The sequence below is a fragment of the Maniola jurtina genome, chromosome 6 (genome assembly GCF_905333055.1).
Source record: "Maniola jurtina chromosome 6, ilManJurt1.1, whole genome shotgun sequence".
In the NCBI taxonomy this organism is placed as follows: domain Eukaryota; kingdom Metazoa; phylum Arthropoda; class Insecta; order Lepidoptera; family Nymphalidae; genus Maniola; species Maniola jurtina.
Window position 1 is genome coordinate 13,973,068 of NC_060034.1, and position 27,726 is coordinate 14,000,793.

Genomic DNA, 27,726 nt, shown 5'->3' on the forward strand with positions numbered 1-27,726 from the left:
CCTATTACTTAGTTTGAAATGTAGCGTAAGGTAGCTAGGTAGGTACAGTAGAACGCCGATTATTCCGAACGCCGATTAACCGAATTGCCAATTATCCGAATCGGTCCTAAGCGTAATATAAAAAATTAAAACCAAGCACTGTAAGTAAGTAATGTAATTTTTGTTTTGTTTTGTTTTGTTGTCACAAGTTGAATCTCGCTCTCTATCTCTAATGCACTACTTACATATTGTAGAATTAAGTTTGTTAAATTTAATAAAGTTTATTCTATGTGTGACCGTTTGTTTTTCTTTATTACCAGTCTATGTCCGATTATCCGAATTTTCGATTATCCGAATCGACCCCGGTCCCAATTAATTCGGATAATCGGCGTTCTACTGTATATCAGTTTACTTTGTTAGCACGTTTGGTCCATTAGTCCGATCTTTAGAAATCCCTGTGTATTTTCCCATTACGTACAGTAAAATATTAAATGTCCTTGCCTATTACTTCTGATCAGAAGACCTATTCCGGATCGGATCAAAAATGCGCGAATGCATAGCTAATGAACAGAGAAACATAACGTAAATTTTTATAAGCAACGTGTGGTAAGTATAGAATCGGATAAAAACTTCACTATTTTACAACGAAAAGAAAAATAAACAGAATTTGCTTCAGTCCTTATTAAAATTAATGATCTATGATTTAACTTATTAATCTATAATTAAGTTATGTAATAACTACATAATTTCCTCTCTTCTAATGCAAAGGAACGTCCGCCGGTCCGCCGGTTTTTGATTTTCCTGACTCTTGAGTCGTAACTTCAAGGCGAGAGTGAATATGCATCTTCAAGGCAATCGCGTTCCATATTAGACGACACCGCTTTCTATCAAGTGCGACTGCGATTATGTGTTTATTATTGGCCATAAAAAGCTCATAGATTGCCTGCAGGCGGTGAATGTCCATGGGTACTCTTAAATGTATCTATAACTAGCTGATACCCGCGACTTCGTTCGCGTGGATGTAGGTTTTTTAAAATTCCCGTGGGAACTCTTTGATTTTCCGGGATAAAAAGTAGCCTATGTGCTAATCCAGGGTATAATCTATTGCCATTCTAAATTTCAGTCCAATCCGTCCAGTAGTTTTTGCGTGAAGGAGTAACAAACATACACACACACACACACACACACACACACACACACACACATACAAACTTTCTCCTTTATAATATTAGTGTGATTAGGTAGGTACCACAATTACAAATTATTTCTATATCGCCGTTGTCATAGCAAATAATTAGGTATAGACGTCCACTGCTAGACCTATGTATCTTGTAGGGACCTGAATCTAGCGGCTACTTGTGACTCGTTTGTGTAGTAGTTTGATGGCAATCGGGGTATGAGGCGGGGAGACGCCCCGCACACCCGCACATCACCCGCGCTGTCCCACACCGGGTTAGCGGGGGGGTTGTCCCCACCTTGATTGCCATCTCGACCTATCGCATATTATAAGTAGAAAGACTGAATTTCTATTACTTCGACAATCCGGAATTGACACCCTGACCAGTGGTCCAACCCCGTGCCCCGCCCGCAGTCGCAGGCGGCGTAGATACCACTGAAGAGGGCCATCGCCCTGACCAGTCACCCCGGGACCCGAAAGGGTCCGCGTGGACGACCTCGAGTGTGTCTAGATTACTTAATATCCAGGAAAGAATCACAAAAACGAAGAAATGTGACAATTTTTACAAAACTAGCCGTTCTCCGTGACTTTGTCTGGGAGGTATTGGGTTTTAAAACAGTACTTTTTCCTGTGGGAATAATATATAAAGTATACGTCCCTAAAGTCATATCGGTCTCCGGGATCCAAGCAAACTCTGTGCTAAACGTCAGCATATTTGTTCAGTGAAAAATAACTGACAGACAGACGAAGAACGTAACTCTAAAAGTATCTTAAACACAATAAATTTTGAGTGATACATTATTATAATAAATTATGATCGATTTCGAACGTTCAAGATAAATAAGTAATAATATGTAATACTGAACAATATTTGAGATTAGTAATTTAGCTCAAGGTATCTATAACAACCTTAATGCCTCTCTAACTACATCTTGTTATAATCGGTCTAAGAGGAATAACCCATTACTAGACTCAAGCATGCATGGTAGAGATAAGATAGAGCTGTTGTTATTTAAAATAGTTCAATTATTAGATCTGTTATTGTTCAAGCGGCGGATATGCATAATGACCGCCCATTCATCTATCTATTAATTATGCCAAATTGTGTCTGAATTTAAAATCACACTATATTGGTTTCATTCAAAACTTTGTACTTACCTACTGATTGTTTCATGACTTGGACTTGATTATTTACTAGTAGTTTAGTAGTAGTAGGTAATCACACTATCACAATTCACACTAATATTATAATGGCGAAAGTTTGTGTGTAGGGATGTGTGTATGTGTATGTTTGTTACTCCTTCACGCAAAAACTAGACGGATTTGGCTGAAATTTGGAATGGAGACAGACAATATCGTAGATTAGCACATAGGCTACTTTTTATCCCGGAAAATCAAAGAGTTCCCACGGGATTTCGAAAAACTTTAATCCACGCGGGCGAAGTCGCGGGCATCGGCTACTAGTAGTATAATGCTGCTCTATTGCAACAAAACACAGTACAAAAGTTGCGATCTTTTAAAGGCAACCCGATTTAGACACTTTTTGTAAAAGGAAAACTAGCTCACAAGAATTGAAGAGTGAAAAGTGTTTTTTTTAAGCTCTCAGACTCTAAAACTTATTGTAATATTTCGCTAATGGTTCTCTTACGATAAATAATTATAAAACCCATACCAAACGATCCGTAAACGAGAATATTTTACCTTCAGAATGTAATTGGAGATTGCAATGAACGCAAAGTAAATAATGCGTGGATGTGAAAGACTGCATTAAGTACGGTAGGTACGCATGATAACACTAATGTTATGCGCTATTATGTACCTACGTCCGCCGCCTTGGCTGTATAATAACCAAAGTTGGTACCTATTATATTAATTTCAGTGCTATTGTGGATCCTTCCTCATTTCATCCGCACGGATGTTATTTAAATTCTACTAGATAGTTATTTTTAAAAACGTATACTTACATAATTTTTATATTATTAAATAATTATTACTACTTACCCATAATATTAAAATGCGGTAGTGCGCTTGTTTCATTGTGTGCTGGTTTGTCGTTCAATCTCATTCATAATATAAGCTATATATTTATTTTGCTTTTCGATGTATACAGGCACAATGATTCGTAGAATTGCATTACAGACCTCAGATTATATTTATAATAATAATTATAAATAAATAATAATCATTCTTCAAAATCGAAGGCAAAAGCTTTTGATCTGAATTAACTTTTATAAAAATGGATGAAACTGGAAATCGATTAATCGCGAAAAATCAATAAGCTTTAATATAGACCTTACTTTTTATAAGTTGTGTAGCGAAAGTAGATTTTTTTAAGTTCGTTTCGCATAGCTCACGACAGGATTCACACAATTATTTCAGCAATTAGGTCCAAGGCAGTATATTATGTCTAATGTCAACAATAAACGCACATCATTAATTTTGGTGTCAACGCCACGTTTGCATGCGGGATATTTCGGCCAAGGTGTGTGATGGTATTTAAATTTATAATAGGGTTGACAATATTCCTCTAATGAAAGAGGCGGCTTTTAATAGAGAAGCTTTTCGGATGATGATCGCCAAACTTCGTTTCGAAGAAGGCACGCGATGATGATGATAATACGACTATTGTAAAAACTAAGCTAGGTAGCTGACATGCCCCGACTTTGTTTCTATGAAATTTCTGAAAATCGTTTTTAGGGGTATCTTCATCAACCCCATCACCGGCTCACTACTGAGTACGGGTCTCTACTTAGAATGAGAAGGGGTTGGCTAAAGACCAGCACGCTGGCCAAGTGCGAATTGGGAGACACCTTTGAGAATATTCTGGAGAACTTCAGGTATGCAGGTTTCCTCACTATGTTTACCGTTAGAGCAAGTGATACCTAATTATAACACGGTTCCCATCTCAACTTGTCGGGCACTATAGGTTACCTTGGGTTTTGTCAGCCCTGTAACGAATCCAGAAATTAATCCATACTTCAATACTAATATTATAAATGCGAAAGTGTGTCTGTCTGTCTGCCTTTTCACGGCCCAACAGTTTACCCGATTCTGACGGGTACAGGGTTAGCTTATATCCCGGGGACGGACATAGGCTACTTTTTATCCCGGAAAATCAAACAGTTCCCACGGGAACGGGAATCTTTAAAAACCTAAATCCACGCGGACGAAGTCGCGGGCATCGTCTAGTATTGTACATATAGTAATAACATTATTGCCTCATTAAAATCCTATCAAATCTAATCAAATTGACAAGCTTTAATACGCGATACGTGTTTAAATGTGGCATACATATTATTATTATTTACATGGGATATTCCCAAGTTTAAAGTCATGGGCATATACACCGCGTAATGGCAACAACTCATAGAGACATCTTATAGAAGGAACTGTATGAAGCATATTAGACTACAACAGTGATAGAGCGAGACCACAGTTTTGCTGTGGATTTTTCCTAATAGTACAAAGTTTGCTGGGTTGTACCTCTTTATCTGGTTCTTATAGCCAACTTTTGCTACCTGGGCTATTATTTCATTCCAGTCCTTTTTTAATTAGGAATGAGGCCACACCTGTTTTGTCCAGTAGATGCCCCTCTAATGGTATTAAGAGTGTCATGTCCGGCGAATGTAATCCCATGTCCGGTGCGTCATCCTCTTCATCGCCACGAATGCCTAAGTTGAGGATCATCATCGGGATGCAAAAGCTCATGGGACAGTTCTCTTCAGTTTCTACAGTCTACGCAGTGTGAGAGCCTATCACTCCTTGTTTAACTTCTGAGATGCGCTTTGAGCCATTGCTGTTACGCGTTTTGTACGACCAGAGCTTTAACTAGAATACGCAAATTGCAATCATTAATGCGAAAACAATTGCCGTAACGCGTAATTAAGTAGTTAAAATGACACAAGATTGTACCGTGTACGAATCTTCGCGTCGCGTGTCTGTCTGTCACGACGCGGCTCCTGCGTCGCTTGTGTAATGTTCACGGGCAATTAACCGCTAGATATGTTTTTTGAACTCTAGTGATGAGATGTATGGTAACAGATACCTACCTACCAGAGCTACCGAGGAATTTTTGCTCTTTCATTTTTTCCTCAGTTGTACCTACTCATAAATAAAAAAAAATTATACTACTATTTTATTATATAATCATAATATAATTATATTATTATACTAGTCTGGTAATTAACTATCGGCAAAGCCGTAAGAGATAGTTCTTTGCTGGTAATTAACACACTAGCTTAATTTACCAAGGAGCATATATATGGAACCTTATATCCTATCCAAAAACTTTTTCTTCTAAGACGAGTTAGCTAAAGAGGACGTTAAAAATCTCTTGCCCATTATTGAGGGTCGGGACATCTTCCATATATAAAGTTCCATCACATAATGGCAAAGGTTCTCTTGGATTAATACCTACTACACGTACTACAAGTAAAAGTACTATTAACAGAATCATAAAATCTCGTTATTTTGTAGACACGCGATGAATTCATATTTGGTTACTCTGATGTAAGTTGAATCCCAAAAAATAATACATACATTTAAGAATACACAAAGGTAAGTACCTACAGAAGTGTTACCTGGAGTGAATATTGTCTGATTCTTATCTCTAGTCGTAAGCTAATTATCATTTACTCCATTTACTCTTCATAACTGTATTCAGTAAGAGACATTATAATTTCGTAAGAGCATTGTTCAACTTTCTTTACTTTCCTTGACTTTACCCACGTTAATAATAAATAATTAATATTATGTAATAATTAAAGAATTGTAGGCGTGAGTACAAGATTAATTATTATTTTCAATATCTCGCTTCATTATAAAAACAGTTCTTCTGTACGAAGAATAGTTACAAAAATTGTAATTATTATGTAATTTGGTTCTACACTTTTACATTTTCTTTTCCGCAGGGTAGCCATCCTATATAATAGATATACTAACTTAGCCCCTGCCTAAGCCTCTACTCTGCGGTCAGTTAGTGTGGCATTGCCTAATAAACTATAACATTTGACTGCTTCGAGAGGTTGTACAACAAACTTTCACCTTTACGTTGTTTCTGAATGACGTTTATTACTGTGACTCAGGTGTGACCTTTAAAAACTTTGAAAACTTATGTTTAGAGAAAACACGTTGAAGCTATAAAAAAACATTAGATGCTAGTAAACCCAAAGGTACCAAAATCTCGATTCACTAACAAAATACCTTGTTATATCATAGTTAAGGACTGAGTTGAAACCTAGAGTTTTTATAAAGTTAAACTATAAAAAACATGTTAACTAAACGAGTATTAATTAAAAAACACGACTGCACTGCCAAAAAATGTACTAAAAAGACTTTTAAATCATACAACCCCCATTACGATTTTTTTCAAAAATTTACAGCCAGTGTCACTCGGGATAATGTAAGGATTCTACATAAATCCAAATTTGTTCGGGCATAAAGAAGTTATGTTGGGATAAACAAACACACACACACTACATTTCTTTTTATGGGTAGTCAAGTAAAAAATAATATAAAATATACCGAAAAATGATGATTGCTATGGGGTAGGACCCAACCAGCTGGTGGCCAGGGCCCCAGAGAGACGAACTCCTCACAATTCGTGCCGTTTCAAGTAGGTATAAAGTCTGCCTTCTGTATCCAACAGTCAAGTGAAAGCTTCTCAAGATTTTGTCAAAGCTCATAAAATAGCGTCGATGCGATGGTCCACAAATCATAAACATAAATTCACAAGTTACTGCAAATTTCATCGTGAAAACGGCCCATTCATTTTTACATAAGTCAAGAGTACTCAGTTAAGGTTAAACAGCAGGTTTAGCGTTCAAGATCTTCACGTAACTTTGAACTTACCTAAAGGAAAAAGTGGACGCGGCGTGAATCCAAATCCAGTTACGAATTTATGTGGCTACGTAATTATACGTAGGTATAATTTATTTATTTCACTCTACATTATAAACTCGTTTAAATATTAGCAAAGTAAATATAATATAGTACTATTAATACCTACTTATTACACCAAATATTACACAGATATATTAAAAAAAAAAACATAAAAAATGTTAGCACATTTTTGCAAGCCAAGTGAAAATTATTAGATTAACCAATTAAAGTAATTTTTCTCTTGCATGTATGACTTTTAGCTATTGTCGCAAGCCTAATATTTTTGCACGCGTTCGAGCGTCGCTTCAACGTTATAAAATCTCAGTAATTCCACAGTAAAAGCGGAAAAAATCTTGTAATAAGTAACAACAGTTAAACCGCGGTCAAAAGCGTGCAAAAATGTTTACGACAAATTGCACTGAAATGGTATTGCATCAAGTGAAAATTATTATAGATGATTAATATCGCCGTTCCAATTGTGTAAAATCGAAGTTGCACTAGTATTCAGTGCATCCATTGCAAAGTATAATTATGATATCATCATAGCAAAGCTACAAAGCAAAGTAAGTAAGTTTAAAAAAAAACATTAATTGTGCGTGTAGCCTTCGGTCAAAGTACCTAAAATGTCCCCCGCATTTTCACTTTTCAGTAGGTACTGCAAAACTGCGCCACTTTTATGCACTACAGCATTTTCCTGAAAGGAAGGTAGCGGGATATAGTTGTTACTACCCCAAAACAAAATAATGCAAATTAAGTGAATATTACTCGTACTGATGATTAATGTAATTATTTTCACTTGATACAATCGACAATCGAAGGAATAAGGACGAATAAGTTGCGTTAAACAATGAGGCGCATTACATCAAGTCATCGCTTTCACGGCCTCTCTATTCTCTACATATTTTTGCCAATGTTCAAGGCTTTTCACTTATCAGTACTGAAAAATGCGCGTTTTGTGACAATCATCGATTTACAATGGTGGAACGCGGTCAAGTGATAATTACTCGTATTAGCTGATGATTAACGTAATTATTTTCACATGTTGCAATCAAAAATCGAAGGAATAAGGACGAATAGTTGCGTTGCTGTAAACAATGAGGTGCATTACATCAAGTCGCCGCTCTACATCGCATCGGGTCTGCGTTGGTCAGCGGCCGCGCGAAAGTGATGCAAGTGCATTCACGCGTGCGCGTCGCGTGCTGGCTTCATCTGCGTTTTTGCTCATACTGGCGTTTGGAGACAACATTGTAATTAATGTTTAATTCAGTAAGCGTGCATATATTTACGCAGATTTATGATTGGTGAACGTTAGATAATAATTATTTAGGTACTTTTTAAGTGCCTATTCTATTAACTATCAGGTTTCATGTGGGTTTGTTAGCTAGTAATCTGAGAAGGAAATGTTTGTAGTCGAATTAAACAAAGTAATATATCTTTCTATTTAATGTAACTTTTCAATATTTATATGGTTATAACTTAACAATATTTCTCTTTTCAACTAAGATTAAATCTGACTGGAATCTACAGAGCGTACCTACTTTGACTTTGCTTAGACTTTAGTTTTGGCTAAAACGAGACAGAGTTATTTCTTTGACATAAATCTGTCTAGTTTTAACTGTAAGTAAAGTCCGAGCATAGTTAAAGTACACTCTATGGATCTTAATCTTAGGCAAAGATAATATAATATTATAAAACTTCAGATATAGACAAAGCTCATACAATAATTGTACATTATTTTAAAAAGTGAAGACAAATTCGTACGCTAGTGTGCGTGACGCATACGTGTAATGACGCAGACTACACAGTACACACATATACCTACGAAGTTTATTTATTTGACACCTACGAGCGTGCTTCAAAAATTCGATAATCTAAAGTTTAGAGTTTAGAGCACCAAATTTAGAGGGTTTAGAGTCTAACCCCTAAAAAATAACGATACTCGAACCCTCGTAAATAGTTGTGAAACAATAGGAATAAACTCAATTTTACCTTTTATAAAATTAGTCTAAGTAAATTACAAAAGTATTTCCTCTATCATCCAGTCCCACACGTCACAATATCAGTATTATCCAACTTAGCGGATGCCAGAAATTATAACGTAATTTTATCACTTTACGAAGACCGAAACGAAAGTTCTGTCTCGTATATTTTGATAGTGAAAGTTAACCAATAGGACGAGTGAGCTGGCTGATTTATTAAAACGAGGTGTTTGTGAAATAGAAGTTAAAAGAGAGTCTATCAATTAATTAATATTTATTATCAACTAGTAGGCAGTAATTTCCTAATTTGAATAAAAGCTTAGCCTATAAAAAGCTGGTCAAGTGCGAGTGAGAAAACGCATTAGGTAGGGTTCCGTAGCTATGATAATAATATGTACTTGTGAGGAGTTGCTAAAAACTTTGACAGTCAATATTTCTCAATGGACTAAGAGCCAAAGACCCAAGTTATTTTATAAAAGCTGAAAGTTTCTCTGCGTATTGTCCCCACACAGGGATGGACGATCAGCGACTATAAAGGTTGGATCATGGTGGCTTTGGGAGATAACAGGTAATAAAGGTGTAAAAAATCTTACGTCAAAGTATAAAGTCAATATTTTTTTTATTTTCCTTGGAATAGTATTAGATATCACGTCATGACACCACACAGTATCGTGGCAACCCTCTAAATACCGTACCTGGCTAGATACCGTTAAACTTTTAAACTTTAATGGCAGGGCAATGCACGACCTTTGTTAATTGTACCTTAAAGTCGATAGAAATAAGGACAATTTTGACGATATAAATGGTGCCATATCTCAGGTAACTCACTGGTTTACTGTAAATAATCTACTTTTAAATGCAAAAAAAACTAAGTGTATTGAATTCGCACTGCCCAATACCAAGAACACAAGTAACATTAATTTAATGATAAATAATGATATTTTGAAAATAGAAGAGACTACTACATTTTTGGGGATAACCTTAGATGCGAAGCTGCAATGGGGCACCCATATATCAACTCTTGCTGGCAAACTAAGCTCTGCTGCTTACGCGGTTAGAAAGATTCGACAATTAACTGACGTGGAGACCGCAAAGATAGTATATTTTGCTTATTTTCATAGTATTATGTCTTATGGAATCTTAATATGGGGTAGAGCGGCAGATATTGGGAGAATTTTTGTATTACAAAAAAGGGCAATACGCGCAATTTATAACTTAAAACCACGCGATTCACTTCGAGAAAAATTTAAGGAAATAGGTATCCTTACCGTAGCCTCTCAATATATTTACAACAACATAATTTTTGTAAGACAAAATATTCTTAGTTACACGAAGGTTGGCGATCTACACAACAGGCTGACTAGACACCGTAACAGGCTTGCGACTCCTACACTCCGTCTCAGGAAGGTCCAAAAGTCATTTGTGGGAATGGGTATAATCTTCTATAACAAAATTCCTCAGTCAATTTTGGACTTGCCTTTACACAGGTTCAAAAAATCTATTAAAAATATGCTCTTGAGAAAAGCATATTATACTACTAGTAAGATTATGTAAATGATAAAAAAGCGTGGATTTGAACTTCGATTCGCTCCAGCAATGCGCAGGACTTCAATTGCTTTTATACATGGCATAATATTGTATATCAAATCTTTGAAAAGAGCAACCGCCGAGTTTCTTGCTGGTTCTTCTCGGTAGGAAAGGCATTCCGAACCAGTGGTAGATGCTTTTGACGATTCGAAAGAACTTGTAAAAGTCTAATTGAATAAAAACATTTTGAATTTGAATTTGAATTTGAATAACCATTGGTGTTGTTGTTGCAGTAACCGAGGATGCGAGGCGTGTGGTGGAGCGCGTTCGCGCTGCTGCTACTGGCGGTGGCCACCGACGCTATTCGGTCCGCGCAGGTAAGTCCACGTCTACTTCCTTATGATACTTAATAACTGACTATCAAAAAATACTAACTTATGATTCGACTGGAAGTGCTTAGCATGATATAGGTTCCCTAATAAAAGGAGCGGAATGAAATCCGAAAGGTCGGCGCGCAGTTCAAACCCCACCCGTTGCATTATGTCGCAACTCGCACCCACTTTACTCTAACGGAGAGGAAAGGGGAATATCAGTCACTAGAGAATTTAGGTTTTTTAAAAATCCCGCAGGAACTCATCGATTTTCTGGGATAAAAAGTAGCCTATGTCCTTCCGCGGGGTGTAAGCTAACTCTGCCTCTTTCATTAAAATCGGTTGATCTGTTGGGCCGTGGAAAGCTAGCAGACAGACAGACAGAGACACAGACAGACAGACACACTTTTGCATTTTTAATATTAGTATGAATGAACATGGCTAATATTTTTTTTTAATTTACCAAATTACTCACTGCATTTGAATGTATATATAAGGTTATAGTTGGATTTGGTAAACTAGTCTACATTAATATTATAAAGTGGTAAAGTTTTTAAGTTTAGATGTACGTGATAATCTCCGGAACTAAAAATCAGATTTTGAAAATACTTTCACTGTACGATATCTCTATTTTAATTCCGAGTGCTAGTGGACCACGCGGACGAAGTCGGAGGCCAAAGCTATCGTTTAAAAATAATGTTAAATTTAGTAGACAGATTGCACATTAAAAGATTGAGTTTGCTGGCATCATGTGGTTAGTTCAGTTAGCCAAACTAAAATTTATCTGCCAACTAATCTTTTCACTATCAGTTACAGTCACTACCTTTTAATTAATAACCAATTGTAATCGGCCGGCAATTAAAATATCTGTAAGCAAACAATCGTATAACTACTGCCAACCAAAACTTCGACAGGCTGGTTTGCAAGGCATTAACCGATTCAAATCGTATCACCGGTATTGCTTCAGCGTTAAAGCCTTGGACACTCACAACGCGGATAATAAACATGTTGGATGATTCCTGCAATAATGTTTGGAACATCGCGTCGGCGCAATATTGCCTGTCTTACGGTACCTACTCTACAGGATATCCTCTATATCCTGTAGTAATCAGAACGCTAGCAAAAACGGATACAGGTGATAGTACTGATGAATACTGATAAGATGCCATACAAAAACTACAATAAAAAATTAAAAATCCTGTATTTTAAAAAGTTCATAATATATTGCAAATAAAACATCCGACTGACGCTACACATCAACGAACCTTCCGTAAATAAGTCACTCGAAGTCAATGCCGCATCGTGGCGGGCATTCTACTTAGCGTATTTAGTTTTTCACTTGTATTATCGTTTCACGTCGTGCATAATAATATGATAAGCGTTTTATTTCCTTTTTGTGACAGTAAAGGAAAATAAGACTGTACTTCATACAATTTCTTGTGTTTTCTCGTACGAGCATTAATATAGAATTAGTAGGAGTGCGTTCTGTGCCGAGCGGTTGCCGTCTCGCTTTGTATGCGTCGTCGCTTTACTTGCGACTTACTTTCTACGGAGTCCGGTGACCAGTGGCCATAGAGCGTAGACAACGTAATGCCACGTAACTGCGCTCAGACTAATGGACTAGTCCACTCGGATACGCTGCCGTTTTACTTTCATTGATTGCTCTCATTCTACTATCAGTTATATTATTTGGCGAATTTTGTTCATTATTATTAATTTATTGGCCTCATCACTTGACTGCGAGATTTAGGTTTTTTAAAAATCTCGTGTTTCTTCCCGGACTTTTTGATTTGTTCATGGAGATATTTTTGAAAGAACTGTAGGATTTAAACTTAAAACTAAACTGTAATTTGTTTTATTGCGAATTTGAATTTGTAGAGCTGTTCTTCTGTAAATAGGTACCTACTGTGCAATATTACGATTATATTTTTACATCTATCTTGGTTGCGTGCGTCGGATTTCTTATGGGCAAAGTGCTTCCAAAGCTTTATAGTATTGCGTGTTTATATTTCTTGGTCGCCTCGAAAAGTCAGTAGCTTTTTTTGTTACATGCCAATCATTATGGAATGATGTAAAAGGTTTAGATGCTTGTATTAAATTGGTATTTAATATGGCAAATAGAATGTATATTTACAAACGCAGTTCAAAGGTTTCGAAGGATTTTTTTATGTCGTTGATAGGTATAATTTGTTTACGAATATGGTAATAATAAGAACGGTGTCCAAGAAAAATTGCAGGTTCTATTAAAAATATTTTCTATACGAAGTACAATCAAAAAGCTAGGTATAAAGTAAGGCTTCAGCCAGGCTTTCAGTCTTCAAGGACGTTTAACAATTTCGTTGTGATTTAGGTATCTTTTGTAAATCAATTAAAAATTGTGGTTATGCAAATAAATCATTAACTTTCTAATTGAGGTTATCGACTTTTAGGCTGATTTTGAAATTGGAAATAAATAGTATCTAATATATTTAAATGGATAATATTATGATCTCGGGAAATCAAACAGTTCTCACATGCTTATTTAAAACCCTTTTTAAGCAGATAAAGTCGCGGGCATCATCTAGTAAAAAAAAAAACTACTAAGGTCAATAAACTCTACTATCAGTAGATAATGATAAAATACCTATTACTGCTACGCCGGACACACTTTCCCGGTCGTTATCGTTTACCGGCAAAGCATTGACCGGTAATTCTATTTTCCCCGGGAAAATATAGAGTAAAAACTTAGGTGACCGGAAAGTGACTGAAAACAAGTCTCAGGTATGCTATGCTATGTAAAGAATACTTTAATATAAAAAACCGTACCTACCATTGTACAAAAATAACACTTTTTACACGTAACCTCAAATTCACAGGTTTCGGATTTGTTCCATTGATTTTAATGTTTTCCTTGTCAAAAATGATTGTAGGTCAACGGGAAGTACTATCTATAGGTTTTGTTCCCCTGACGGGGCAGGTAGACAGACAAACAGACCACGAGGTGATCCTATAAGGGTCCCTTTTCATTTTGATTTATGGACCCTAAAAACTGGGCAAATATCATGCGCATAATTTTTGGGCTTCGAATCGATGCAGTGCGCAAAGAGCCTTACGTTTATAATTAGTTCAACTGTCAATTACTATCAAGATAACACAAACCTATAAAATTACGCGTTATTAATACAACAATTATTATTGTTACACGCACAAAATATCTAAAACAACCGATCAAATAAATAAAACATCTGTTAAAATTAAAATCAGTAAATTATATAACTCTATTGTTTACAGCGATCGTTTGTGATAGTTTACAAAACATCGTTGCGCGTATTACGTCACGTATTTGTTAAACACTCAAGAGGCGGGAGAGAGAAGTTAATAACCGACTTTAAACAAAGGAGGAGGTTCTCAATTCGTCGGAATCTTTTTTTGAAAGAAGACACCTTGAGAAAACCACAATACTGGCAGTCAGACCGACAAGTGATCTAGCGTTCCAGTACGAATTTCAATAAGTTGGAAGGAATTTCCCAACAGTACCAAGAAAAGCGAATAGGTAGGTATTACACAAATATCCCAATTGATTCAAAAGAATGATAGCCTTATCTCCATAAAAATGATTAACCACCTTTCTAAGATGTTCTCACGACTCATCTTGAATAATAAGTTTAATATGTTATATCATTGTTCGTAGTTGCAATTGGGAGAGCTTTTAAGCTTAATACAGTATCGAAAACCAGAGAGTTGTCTTGTTACTAGAGTAGCAATGCTGCTTAGTAATTAATTGATTATACCCAGATTAAAATGACAGGTCTAAATGAAATGCTATCCCTTTCACAATCCTCTATGTGGAAAGATATAGCAATAGACCTGTTAATTTAATTAAGAGAATATATGCAACCTTAAATGGTGTGCAAGATCAACTGTTGAGCTTTTTGTAAATCATCAAATTAGTGCTGGAGTCTGGATTAGATAACTGTCTTCCTTGTCTGTCTTTGTCATACTATTTACGACTCTTTTATTGATATAATGCTACAATCATAAAAGATATAGATATACGTTCACTTATAGGTATATGTATATCAAATCGTTCTAAGCTTTCGTTTTTGTAGATGGCGTAAGGTAAGAGTGCTCTAGACGACAGCTAGAATATACTTTTCTAAAGCCTTACCTCGTACCATCAAATAGATTGATAAATTATCCACTGCGCAGGTTCAAAGACTTCTTGATCAGATTTTTTTGGTGACGCCAAATGTAAGCGTAAGGCGCATCGCTCACAGATGGACTGAAGTGCCACTGATGCGTAGCTTGCTTATTTAATCAAATTAAAATTACCTTATTTACTTTGACATACGATTGAAATTGACTGTGACACACCGAGCTTGGTATACGTTCACCCTTAGGATGTTTTTAAAAATTTTATCGCCTGCCTGATGTATGATCTTAGCGCCTCCATAGTATAAAACAACTCAATGGTAATTCTGCAGATTCACAAGGCACAATTTGCTATTCACTGATTGCATCTTGAAACTTAGCAGCAATTTGAGCCTTGATTCAGACACGTTTCACATATATTACTAGTTTGTAATATTTCTGACAGATTTCATACCTAAATGGAAATCTGTAAATATTAAAACTTATAAGTATTTCAACACTTTTGATGGATATCTCTCATTATGAAAGTAGGGCGAATGAAATAGTCAAATACCTATTGTTTTGTTTTACTTGATCTTTTATACGATCATTGGAAGTTACAATAAATACGTCTTATAATATGTAATAGTTGGTGTTAGAATTAGAAGTAAAGTTTCCAAGTATTTAAAGGCAAACGTGTCCATTAAGACTAGCCTCATAAACATACAAACAGATTTGCAACATTGTACAAAGTAAGTAATATTTTCGAATTGTTAAGTTGCTCCATATACATAATATATTAAATAAGGGCATACCTATCTTATAAATTACTATCATTATATATTTTAGATATTTTTATTTATCCGCTAAAATGGCCTTCCGATATGATGATCGGATACCTTTCACAGCTGTCTTGGTAATCTTTTAAGTAAATTAAGAAAAAGTAAATGTAAGTAGCTACTTGATTTCATAAAAAAATACAAATTAAGTAATTAAAAAATGTTTTAGTTTGAATAACTTGAAAATGTAGTAGTATGTAGGTCAAGTTTTGCCCGCTCCAGCAGCAATCTTGATCTGCAAAATTAATATATCGTTAACAAATTAATAAATAATAACACTACAAGTACCTAATAACTCCGTCGAAGTAGAGCAGAAAAATAACGAGTGGGTTTGAATAGAAAATCGCTATAACATACGAGAATATTAGTATAGTTTTTTCCATGAACCATGAATTCTTTAACTAAGTGAGTTTAAACAAATAGAGAGAAAGCCAGCGCGACACCTTCGTTATTTTATAAAAGCTGAAAATATCTCTGCGTATTGTTCCCAACACAGGGAGGAACGATCAGCGAACATGAAGTTTAATTTATATTAATTATATTATCATATCATATCTGTAATCTACGATAACTTAGCAAAGTTGTTATTTGTCACGGTCCTTTATCGACAATTGACAACGTTGCTATCGACAGATTACGGATAGATTGATTTTATTATTATTAATTTTGGCTACAAGAGCAGATAAAACTTGAGAGGTTGCTTTTAGTTCAAACCACACTCATTAGGTACTGACTTGTAAGTATAACCTATTTGTACAGTAGTATAAGGTGTAGGTATTGTGTAGGTAGGTACAGTTATAAAGTAGTTCAGTTGGACGGCAAGTGTTATTTTACGGCAACTAAACAAGATAATAATTGGGCCATCAAATAAAAAAATACATCTCAAAACATTTGTTACAAGTAAGCGTCAGCGCATGCGCATACAGACGGAGTGGAGTAGAGCGAAACTTTTTTGATATCTTTGTAGCTTTATGGACATTGACATACATTTTGAATTGTTACTTATACTGAAAAACAAACACGATGGACACTAAAAGCTAAAAGGACGCGCGGAGTGTATTTACCAAAGTAAATAGGTAAATGTTAGTTTGAGACTTGAGATGTTATCGAGAAAGACGCCGCGTTATGGCTCCAATTCACTTTGCTGGTGTGCGTTGTGCTTAAGAGATTTGTGGTGTGTGAAAATTGTGACTTATAAAAGAACTCTACCGGACACAACGGCATTAATTTACTTTCTAATTAAAGTTTCGCAATGCGCTGCGGTTTGAGTGGTTTCCTTATAAGTTAATTGTTTATTTTCTTTATATAATATTATATTATACTAAACAAAAATATTTATTTTCAATAAGTATCTACATATAAAAATACACTAAGTATCAGATACATTTCATATACTGGTTTCTAGTCTTTGTTTTAGAATTAGTATTAATATTATTAACCTACACAGGGGTCTCCTTTCAGAATGAGTGCACATAAGCAGACTTCACACACATATTTTGAGAACATTCTGGAGAACCCTCAGGTTTCGTCGCGATGTTTTCCTTCGCCGATAAAGCAAGTGATATTTAATTCCTTAAAACGCACGCACCTAACTCCGAAAAGTAAAAGATGCGTGCCCGGGATCGAACCATCCGAATAGGAGGCCGATTACCTACTTAGTTAGTGGGGGTATCTACTGTTTTATTACGCTTCGTGGATTATGGAGATTAAGGACATCATTTCAGTAACAATTCAATAAAAAATGGATAAGTCCGAGTCGGACTCGCACATGAAAGGTTCCGTACCATCGTATAAGATATATCACTACCTACATACTTTTTAAATTTTTAATTTGCATGGTGGATATTTTACTTTTTTATCATTTATTGTTATAGCAGCAATAGATACACACACTCTAAGAAAATTTCAACCATATACCTATTACGGTTCATGACACACAGCCCGCTGACAGACAGACAAACGGACAGTGGAGGCTATAGGATCCCGCTGGCACCCTTCGGAGACGGAACCCTAAAAATATTAATGAATGTGCGAAAAAATACGAAGAAGGCGTATATAACTAGTTTTGACATTGACCAGCTGTTCTCAACCTAGATGCTTGGAGTAAAAACGTAAATACCACCGGTGTGCAATCGAATTCGTTCCGTTTAGTTGTTACAGAATCGATTTGGTATCGATATGAAATATTGGTGATATAACAAGCGATAGATATAAATTTTAATTGTTTTAACACCAATATGCTTACCACACATGATGATATTTACCTAAATAGGTATACTCTGTAGTTTGCAGTGATTACAGAATTTAGAGCTCTCTATACAAAGGCTTGCCATCCAACGTTTTTTTTTTTTTAGAATATTTGCCATGCTAATGACTAATACTCCCCTTTTCACTCCAATTAAGCGTAAAGCTTTTGCCAGGAGTGGGTACGACAATAGTGCAACGGGTGGGGTATGGTCCGCCGCGGCCGACCTTTCGGAATTCAGTCCGCTCCTCAACCGTTGAGCTATCGAGACTCTGAACTTGCTTGAAGATTTTGCGCTTCTTGCGAGAGGATATAAAAGCACCATAGGAAACATTCTCCAAAGTTTGTTTACTAATCCGTTTACCCATCGTCCCATCTTAGACCACATCATCACTTTCCATCAGGTGTGATTGTGGTCAAGCGCTTACCTATAGTGAATAAAATAAAAAAAAACAACTTGGGTCTAACAAACGCAATCTACTTAATACCCTTTGGAACCCTCGTAGCTTTAGTTTTAAGTTTATGTAATTAATTATCAACACTATATTATCATCTTTCAAATCTAACAAATCGGGTAAACAAAAGGTGTACAGTTAGTACTTATTTTGAATAAATGATTTTGACTTTGACTTTGAATATGTAACAAGAAAAATTCTTACTAACTGACTCATTTACGCCCAACCTAAACCTTTGGATTTATAGAAAGCTAAAATTTTGCACAGAGGTTTCCTTTATAATAATGTAGATAAAGAAATGGCTGGATTTTTCGAAATTCCACGGCTGTGGGCGGAAAAACGCTGTCCCAACCAGGCTACCCTTAGACCACTATCACGAATCAATTATTATGCTAGGTATAGGTTATTACAAAATTAAAAGTTTCTTTTCTATTATTCGCCGGTAGTCGGTAGATTTGCTGCGGATATGATAGTATTGTTCTGTGAGATCAGATATTAGTGCAATATACGTATCAAGGTCGCTACGAAGGCCGGTGGAGAAAAGGAAATGAGTTTTTGACTATGCAACTTCTTAACAACGGTATAATTGGTATATTAATAGAAAATAGTAGGAGTAATATAGCTTTAATATCTTGAAAATGACCTGCTCATCTTTCTTGCAAGATTAGGTGTGTAAGTATTTCATATTATACTTACCACAGAATTACTCCTTTCCATTCATTAACTGAAATTTCATTCTTTAACTGAAAGGTACCATACCTTTCAGTTAAAGAATGATCACTCCGCAATAGGCGTTTAAATAGCGACTCTTGTTATGACACAATAAAGTGCAATTCAGCTTGCACAGTGCTGCGGCCTCAAAAATGAACGCCTAACTCTCTGGCATGTCATAACTTATAACAGATACCTAATAGTTACACGAGAGCAGTCGAAGCCGCGCGCCCATAGTTATCTCATACTTTTACGAGCTTTTTATCAACGTCAGGTTAAAAATTAAAATGTGTGCTAACAACTTTTGGTGTCTTATTCAGTTTTGTCCATAGAGCTATGTAAAAGGGGTGGTTTCGACATCAATGATTTTGTCAGTATTTACAAGCTTTATATTATGTTTAGTTAAGTATATTGAACTCGGATAAGCAAGTACCTACCTCAATAGTCAACACCGCACTGTTAGAATTTTAATAAAGTTAATGCAATCGTTGGCAACGAGAATGACTGCAATTCTGTAACACTTGGCAATATATACCTATAGTTATTGCAACGATGGGTATTGGGTATGTTTTGCTTATTGACATTGTTAGTGTTCCGTACCCGGTATCATCGGGACTCTATAATTAAGCCTCCACTGTCCGACTGGCTGTCTGTCAGCTGGCTGATCTCATGAACCTTGAGGTTTGAAATTTTACAGATTGCGTATTTCTATTACTATTACATATTTGTAATTCTTAATGTGACTAGGATTTAGATGGCTCATTTTTGCACAAAGATTCAGTGGATGGTGCAAATGCAGCCAATCCTCGTGGCATCAGTTCATGCGGGCAAGATTTTTATTGTAATTAGATTGGACTAAGTAAGCTATTTTTTATCATATGGGTTTTCCGTTTTATTGTAACATTTATTGTGTATTATTTATTGTACTGGTAGCCACAATTATTGTGGCTACCAGTTTAGCTACATAATTATATCATCGTTTTTTGGTACTCAATCTCGAAACTGAATTAAATTGAATTGACAGACCTAAGAATCTCTAGTTTTACCTAAGTGTAGTGTAATCCTTTTCCGCAGAGAACATTATGGAAAGGTCAGTGCATTTAGACCTGTCATTTTAAATAGTTTGGTTTAGAAATGATGTAGGTATAGGTACAACAGAATTAGCCACAGTAAAAAAATTGATTTGAATAAGTATTGTGTAAAGTATAGTGTCATAAATGAGTGAGCTACATAATGTTGATTCATTGCAATATTGCATTCAAACTTTTTTTCATTGTTCTAGCATGATGTTACTTACTAATTGTGCCTTGTTTCATCCACACAGTAAGTAACTCTGAGTTATTGCAATATTTAAAAGCATTATTTCGCAAGCAAGTGCCAAATACTTGCAATAATACTATGTGGTCAACACAGATGGTGTTGTGATGCATCCATAGTACGGGATTAGGCGTTTTGTACTGTTTCGTAAGGCCACGTACGCTTACGACTTGTATTCAGGTTGTTTAGCTATATTATCATACTTTATCAAACCGTCGCGCGTCGTCGCAAGGTCGTATTTTTTACCCGACTGCGGCAAAGCCAAAAGGAAGGGTTATGATTTTAGCAGTCTATGTATTTTTTTTGTAAATACTTACCTCACTTTGTCTAATACTAGTGAACCGCCCCAGCTTCGCAAGGGTGCAATGTAGATTATCGAAAATAACACAAAACAATATTAAACTATAAGAGGATGATTTAGAAATCATTCTCTTGAATCAATCTATTTGTGAAAACCACATTAAAATCCGCTGCGTATTTAGTTTTAAAGATTATTTTATAGGTACTATGTAAAGATTAGGCGATTAGACTCAGGTTTTCTATAAATCGTTCTTTGTTTTTCCGGGACAAAAATTGTCTAGAATAGAATAGATTTTTACTCAAATAGACAAGTGCTTTACAAGTGCTTTTGAATCGTTAAATAACTGGTTCGGAATGCCGTTCCTACCGAGAAGAACCAGCAAGAAACTCGGCGGCTGTCTTGCCTATGTCATTTTCTAGGGTTTAATTATATCCACGTAAAAACGACGTACTTAACGTAATTTTTTCGTTTGTATCCATACCGTATACTCCCCTCTGTATTTGAAGGCAAAAAGTTTCAAACATTAACCAAAAGAACTGTAACTACTGTCTGTCTGAAGTCAAGTATCTACCTATTTAGTTTATGTGCAATCGTGATAGTCTAATGAGAATCTAACTGTGAGAAAAGTTGAATCTACTGCAACATGAATCACGACACATCACGACCTTGCTGAGATTATTTGCGTATCTTTTTTGTGTTAAACGTTTTTAAACGATTTTCGTTTTTAGAAAGTTCCTAGGTACTACGACGGATTTTAAAACTTAATTTTTTTGTAAAAAATATATATATTTATACAAGCAATTGTTGTAATTGGCTAAGTTATGTTATTCTTACCTATTTATTTTATTATTTACATATGTTTATTTTATCTATGTTATTTTGTTTACCTTCTAGGTAAACGCGTCCTATCTTAGACCACATCATCACTTTCCATCAGGTGTGATTGTGGTCAAGCGCTTGCTATAGTGAATAATAAAATAAATAAAAAAATTCTTCTGCAAATTCTTATGGATTCTTATGGATTCTTGCTTCAAATTGCAACTGTGCTGTTTAGCCAATATTAGGAGAGTGTCAACTGTCAGTCCAATTACAGGTTAGAGGAGATAAAACTTGTTCATGTTTATATTTCTCTAGGATGCAAGCTATCTCTGCAATCAATTTTATTTAAAAAGATCAAGTGGATGGGAAGTGAAAAACTAGCAGACAAACACACTTTTGCATACATAATATTTGTCATTTGTTATGAAAATTCACAAATTTGAAAAAAATGCAAAATTTACGCAAATACCTACTAAGGAGTACAATAAATAAAACTCTTTATAAGTCCGACATTTCAAATATGCTAATGGTCTTCAAATTCGAAACGCATAGCACGCAGTTTATACCATAAAGCTTAAATGGGTATTTTAAATTCCTCATATCGCAATAGTAGGCAGTAGTCATCAATATCATACTGACACGGATATAATGTCGGTTAAATGTGAATGAGGAAGTGCATTCACTTGGCATTTTCGCAACTTGGTCTAGTACAGATGATATAATGTATTCAGATTCAACTGCTTTGAGATTTACATATGCTTACTTTGAGCTAAAGAGGTGATGATGTAAAATCATCTCTATAATGAAATGTTGGTGTATGCCTAATAACTAGATGATACCCGTGACTTCGTTCACGATTAAGGATTATTAAATAAAGGCCGATTCACACCAATTGCGTACACGTGACACGTGCGTAGTGACGCGCGTAAACCCCTAACACACCGGGTTACGCATACGTCCATGGTTTACGCAAGCGGTGTGCCATGTTTCTTACAGTTCCATACATTACAACGTAATGGTATGCGCTACGTCTACGCTTACGCAACGCTTACGCAGCCTGTGTGAACGAGCTGTGCGAACTCTTTGATTTCCCGGATAAAAAGTAGGATGCCTGTCTCCAGGCAGTAATTTTTGTACTTTCCGTCTAATCTATTTAAAAGATCATCGGTATAAATGTCAACAGAGATACACAGACAGACAGATAGGCAGACATTCACTTTTGCATGTATGCTATTAGCATGGATATGAATGTAAAGGTTGTTCATTATTACAGAAGTTATAAGCCTTTGATGCTAAATCAAAAACTCATTAGCTCATTAGCAAAAACCTGACCTCTACTGTCTAGATACAGGTTGAAACGTTATTCTAGCTAAGCGATGCTTCATAATAGATAAGTTCAGGTGTAAGGTCAAAGGTGCTTAGTTAACTTAGTGGATCTGACAGTTAGTGCTACTAGCTTACAGTTAGTGCTAGTATCTCACAAGAAGCTTTCGTTGCTAACATTATGATTGAATATCTAGGTGAAACTAGGTTTAAATAGGTAACATCTACAAATATGATAAAGAGAAAAGATTTGTTATTTGTTATCGATAAACTCTGAAACTATCCTAACGGAAACTATGTATTAGTAATATTTTCACCATTAGAAAGTTACTTTATCCAGAAGTAACAGGGGCTATGTATATATTAATTACTTTTTAAGGATCCCGTAGGAACTGTTTAGTTTTCCGGGATAAAAAGTTGCCTATGTCAATAACAGGAACGCCAGCTACCTCGGTACCTTTCATACAAATCGGATAAGCGGATGGATCTTTAGGATTCCGTGGGAACTCTTAGATTTTTCGGGATAAAAAGTAGCCTATGTCCATCCCCGGGATATAAGCTAACTCTGTACCAAATTACCGTTGGACCGTGAAAAGGTAGCAGACAGACAGACAGACAGACACACTTTCGCATTTATAATATTAGTATGGATCAACCCATCATCGCTGGGCATCTACTAAGTACAAGAATGCAAAGGAGTATGGATTATTTAGTTTATCCAGTTTTTTCCATAGATCGTTAAGCTACTTTGTTGTAGATGGAAATTAAAATATGCCTACTTGGTCTCAATAGAAAGGTGTTGACAGTGTTTTTAACCCCCGACCCAAAAAGAGGGGTGTTATAAGTTTGACGTGTGTATCTGTGTATCTGTGTATCTGTGTATCTGTGTGTCTGTGTATCAGTGTATCTGTCTGTGGCATCGTAGCGCCTAAACGAATGAACCGATTTTAATTTAGTTTTTTTTGTTTGAAAGGTGGCTTGATCGAGAGTGTGCTTAGCTATAATCCAAAAAAATTGGTGCAGCCGTTTAAGAGTTATCAGCTCTTTTCTAGTTTTCTTGTAGAAAAGAAGGTTAACTAACCGTTAGGTTCATAATATTATGTCAATTGACAAATGTCAAGCTGTCAAGATGGACGTTGCCTTGATACATAATTATTTATTTGAAAATGATGTTTTGGAAAACTCTGATACTTTGGATCGTAGGCGCGGAATAGTCCAAGAAAATCGGTTCAGCCGTTTGAAAGTTATCAGGTCTTTTCAGTCTTTTCTAGTTACTGTAACTTCACTTGTCGGGGGTGTTATAAATTTTTAATTTACACTTGTTATAGACTTTTGCTGAAGGTTAAGTACTTAGTCACTATCGCGCACTACACTGTAACCTGTTTTTCAATTAATTAATTTATTGTTGTAAAAACCCCACCGTGTTTTATATCAAAATATAATAATAAGAATAAGAAATATTAAGTATAAAATATATTGGCGACCTCGGGCCGGAAAGCGCAGCGATGGAAGACCCCCAACTCGCAGGGAGCCGCTGGATTCAGGCGGCGCAAGACCTTGGCGTGTGGAAATCCCTACAAGAGACCTATGCCCAGCAGTGGACGTCTATTGGAACGTTGAAATAAAGCAACGAACAAAACATTAATAAGTGTAAATTAAAAATTTTGTGACACCCCCGACAAACTAAGGTTACAGTAACTAGAAAAGAGCTGATAACTTTCAACCGGCTGAACCGATTTTCTTAGATTATATCTAAGAACACTCTCGATCAAGCCTCCTTTCAAACAAAAGAAACTAAATTAAAATTAGTTCATTAGTTTAGGAGCTACGATGCCACAGACAGATACACAGATACATAGATAGATACACAGATACACAGATACAGACGTCAAACTTATAACACCCATCTTTTTGGGTCAAGGGTTAAAAAATATCTAGAGTCGTTCAAGTAAATAGATACATTTTTATATTTATTTTTAGTTTCGTAAATTTAGTTTAGCAAAGAGGTTTGTGTGAAACACGGACATTGTATATCGCTTGTTTGAGACAAATCTAGCCACTTGCACCATATTTAAACATAATAAAAAGTCATAAATCATAATATTATTAATATCAAGACCCGGATTAATGAGACCGCCTAAATTTTTCAATGTAACTTATACAATTATAACAAATTACAATTATTTTGACAACAATACTTGCTGCCTTCATAACAAAAATCGTGGTTTTATTTTATCAATCGCAATTTACAACTCCGCCAACCCTTTCATCGATGAAAACCATAGAGATGGGAAGAATAGAGTAGCAAATTATTAAAACATTTCAGCGAAAATATTGGGTGATCAAAGTGAACAATGTGATCCTATAAGGGTTCGGTTTTTCCTTTTGAGGTACGGAACCCTAAAAACGTTACTTTATGTGACGAGAATGTGAGATTTATCCTATCTGTCACTATTTAACAACAGTGATGAAAACTCAGACTTTAAACTCGACGGAGTGAACTGTAGCGCTGATCTGATTAGGAAAAGGACCTTGAGGGCTTGGACCGGACACTGTGACAGCGCCCGCTCACAATCAATATCTTTTAAATGACGTCTATCACACAAAAAAGCATTATTATGCACGAGATACTGATAGTTAGACCCTCGATAGTTCGACGGTTGAGGAGCGGACTGAATTCCGAAAGGTCGGCGGTTCAAATCCCACCCGTTGCACTATTGTCGTACCCACTCCTAGCACAAGCTTTACGCTTAATTGGAGTGAAAAGGGGAGTATTAGTCATGATTAGCATGACTAATATTCTTTTTAAAAGAGTAAAAAGAATCAAGTTAAATTAAATTATATTTGTATTTTACCAACAAAAGTATTGGATAGCTGATGGTAGCAGAATTCACTTCAATATCCCATCGTTCACCTAGAGGTTTATTTTCTCTGACCGCTCATCTCTCCATCAGTAGATATATGACCCCGGGAAGATGGCAGCTTGCCGTTGCACAAGATCCCGTACCTAATTGTAAGGAAGTCAGGGGGTTATTTCCTCCAGGCCAAGTTCCATGCGCGTCGAGAAAGAGAAACATCGACGCACATTTTTGAGAAATCTCAGAGCCAGAGATAAGTGCCATATACCAGTGATGGCCATGGATACGTGGATTTTTGTGGCTACAAATCCCACAGCCCGGTTTCTCTCCTCCAGGAGGTCAAATATCTTAAGAATGTTTCTTCTATCGTCGTTAGAAACTAGAGGTTGTTTTACCTTGCCAGTTGATTGGAAGATTTCCAATATACTGCACAATTTTTCAAAATGTTAAAAAAATTGAATGTATGCAACAAAATATGCTTACTTTTCAAGCTATAAGGTATATAAAAATTATCGTTCTGTCATTATTATACTTGTTAAGTAGGTTTATCCAGCGATAAACGGAACGGAAATACACACCTACTTGTAAATTCAATTTGAAATTAATGAAAACGCCGTGTTATTTACTTTGCTTTGAACGATTAAAGCGATTAGCTCAATATTAGCTATCTGAGATATCAAATTGATCTTGTAAAGCGAATACTTGGTTCTTGGCTTGGGGTCAGCATAGGGTCAGATTAAATTACTACGCCGCGCTTATTAGATTATAGAATACGTCTGCCTCAGTGGCCATCGGTTCTGCAACAGACATTACCTGCCCACTGCCACGTAATCGTTTAGCTTTAATACTTTAGATTTAGAGCTTTTAAGGATTTTCTTGTTGCGGAATTCCTGGTTATGAGGCTACTGTAATTAAGGGGTTTAACGCAGTAACGAAGGTTACGAATGGTACAACAATGTTTCCTACTGTTTCCTACCAATTACAATCCGGGTATCTTTAAAACAAGAATGAATATGCACCTTCTAGGTAAACGCGTCCCATCTCACTTTCCATCAGGTGTGATTGTGGTCAAGCGCTTGCCTATAGTGAATAAAAAAAAATAAAAAAATGATAACGCATATCTAATGTGTTAATACGGAAGTTGGCACGGTCGGAATTGTAGGCATGCGTTTTAAAAAAAATATAATTTACATAAATATTGCAACACTTGTTTTCATCAGTTCAATTGATAAAGGGAAAGCTTCCAATCATGACGAATAAATATATCAGAAATTGTTTATTAGCATTGATTACTTTTATCTGTTCATGGCCTATTTACGTTATTGAATGTTAAATTAATTTTTGGCGTAGTTGTAAGTTGAACAATACCATTGCTACGTTATTGTGTACTTTATAATAAGATTTAGGTATTTACTATCCACTGTGAACACGGTCTCCTGTAAAGACTACCACGCCACGGTCCGCCTTAATCTTAGGGTGAGATCTATAAACCGCAAGACAGATGTATATTTCTCACATAAATCTGTCTCGTTTTAACTCAGTCTTAAGTCTGAGCAAAGTCAAAGTGCGCTTTATAAATTTCACCCTTAGAGGCTCCCTGCCACTCGTTTGATCACCCAGCGTTTATCGGTCTTGCGAACTATGTGCTCTGCCCATTTCCACTTCAGTTCCGCAACCCATTCAGCTATGTTGGTTAGTCTGGTTCTCCTACGAATCTCATCATTTCTCATTTGATCACGTAGAGAAACTCCAATCAGAGCTCTTTCCATCGCCGCTGAGGGACTCTAAGCTTTCTTATGATTCCCATAGTAAACGAGTAGTGACCATGTTATTAA

The 27,726-nt window shown here is 35.9% G+C and overlaps 1 protein-coding gene across 1 annotated transcript in view; it reads left to right on the plus strand.

The window, feature by feature from the left end:
* Window positions 1-27,726, plus strand: part of LOC123865941 (mucin-17-like) — a 126,585-nt gene that overhangs the window by 19,447 nt on the left and 79,412 nt on the right. The window contains exon 3 of the mRNA XM_045907162.1: window positions 10,836-10,919. Coding sequence (XP_045763118.1) covers window positions 10,845-10,919 — 75 coding nt within the window. The 5' untranslated portion in view covers window positions 10,836-10,844. The remainder of the gene's footprint in view (window positions 1-10,835; window positions 10,920-27,726) is intronic.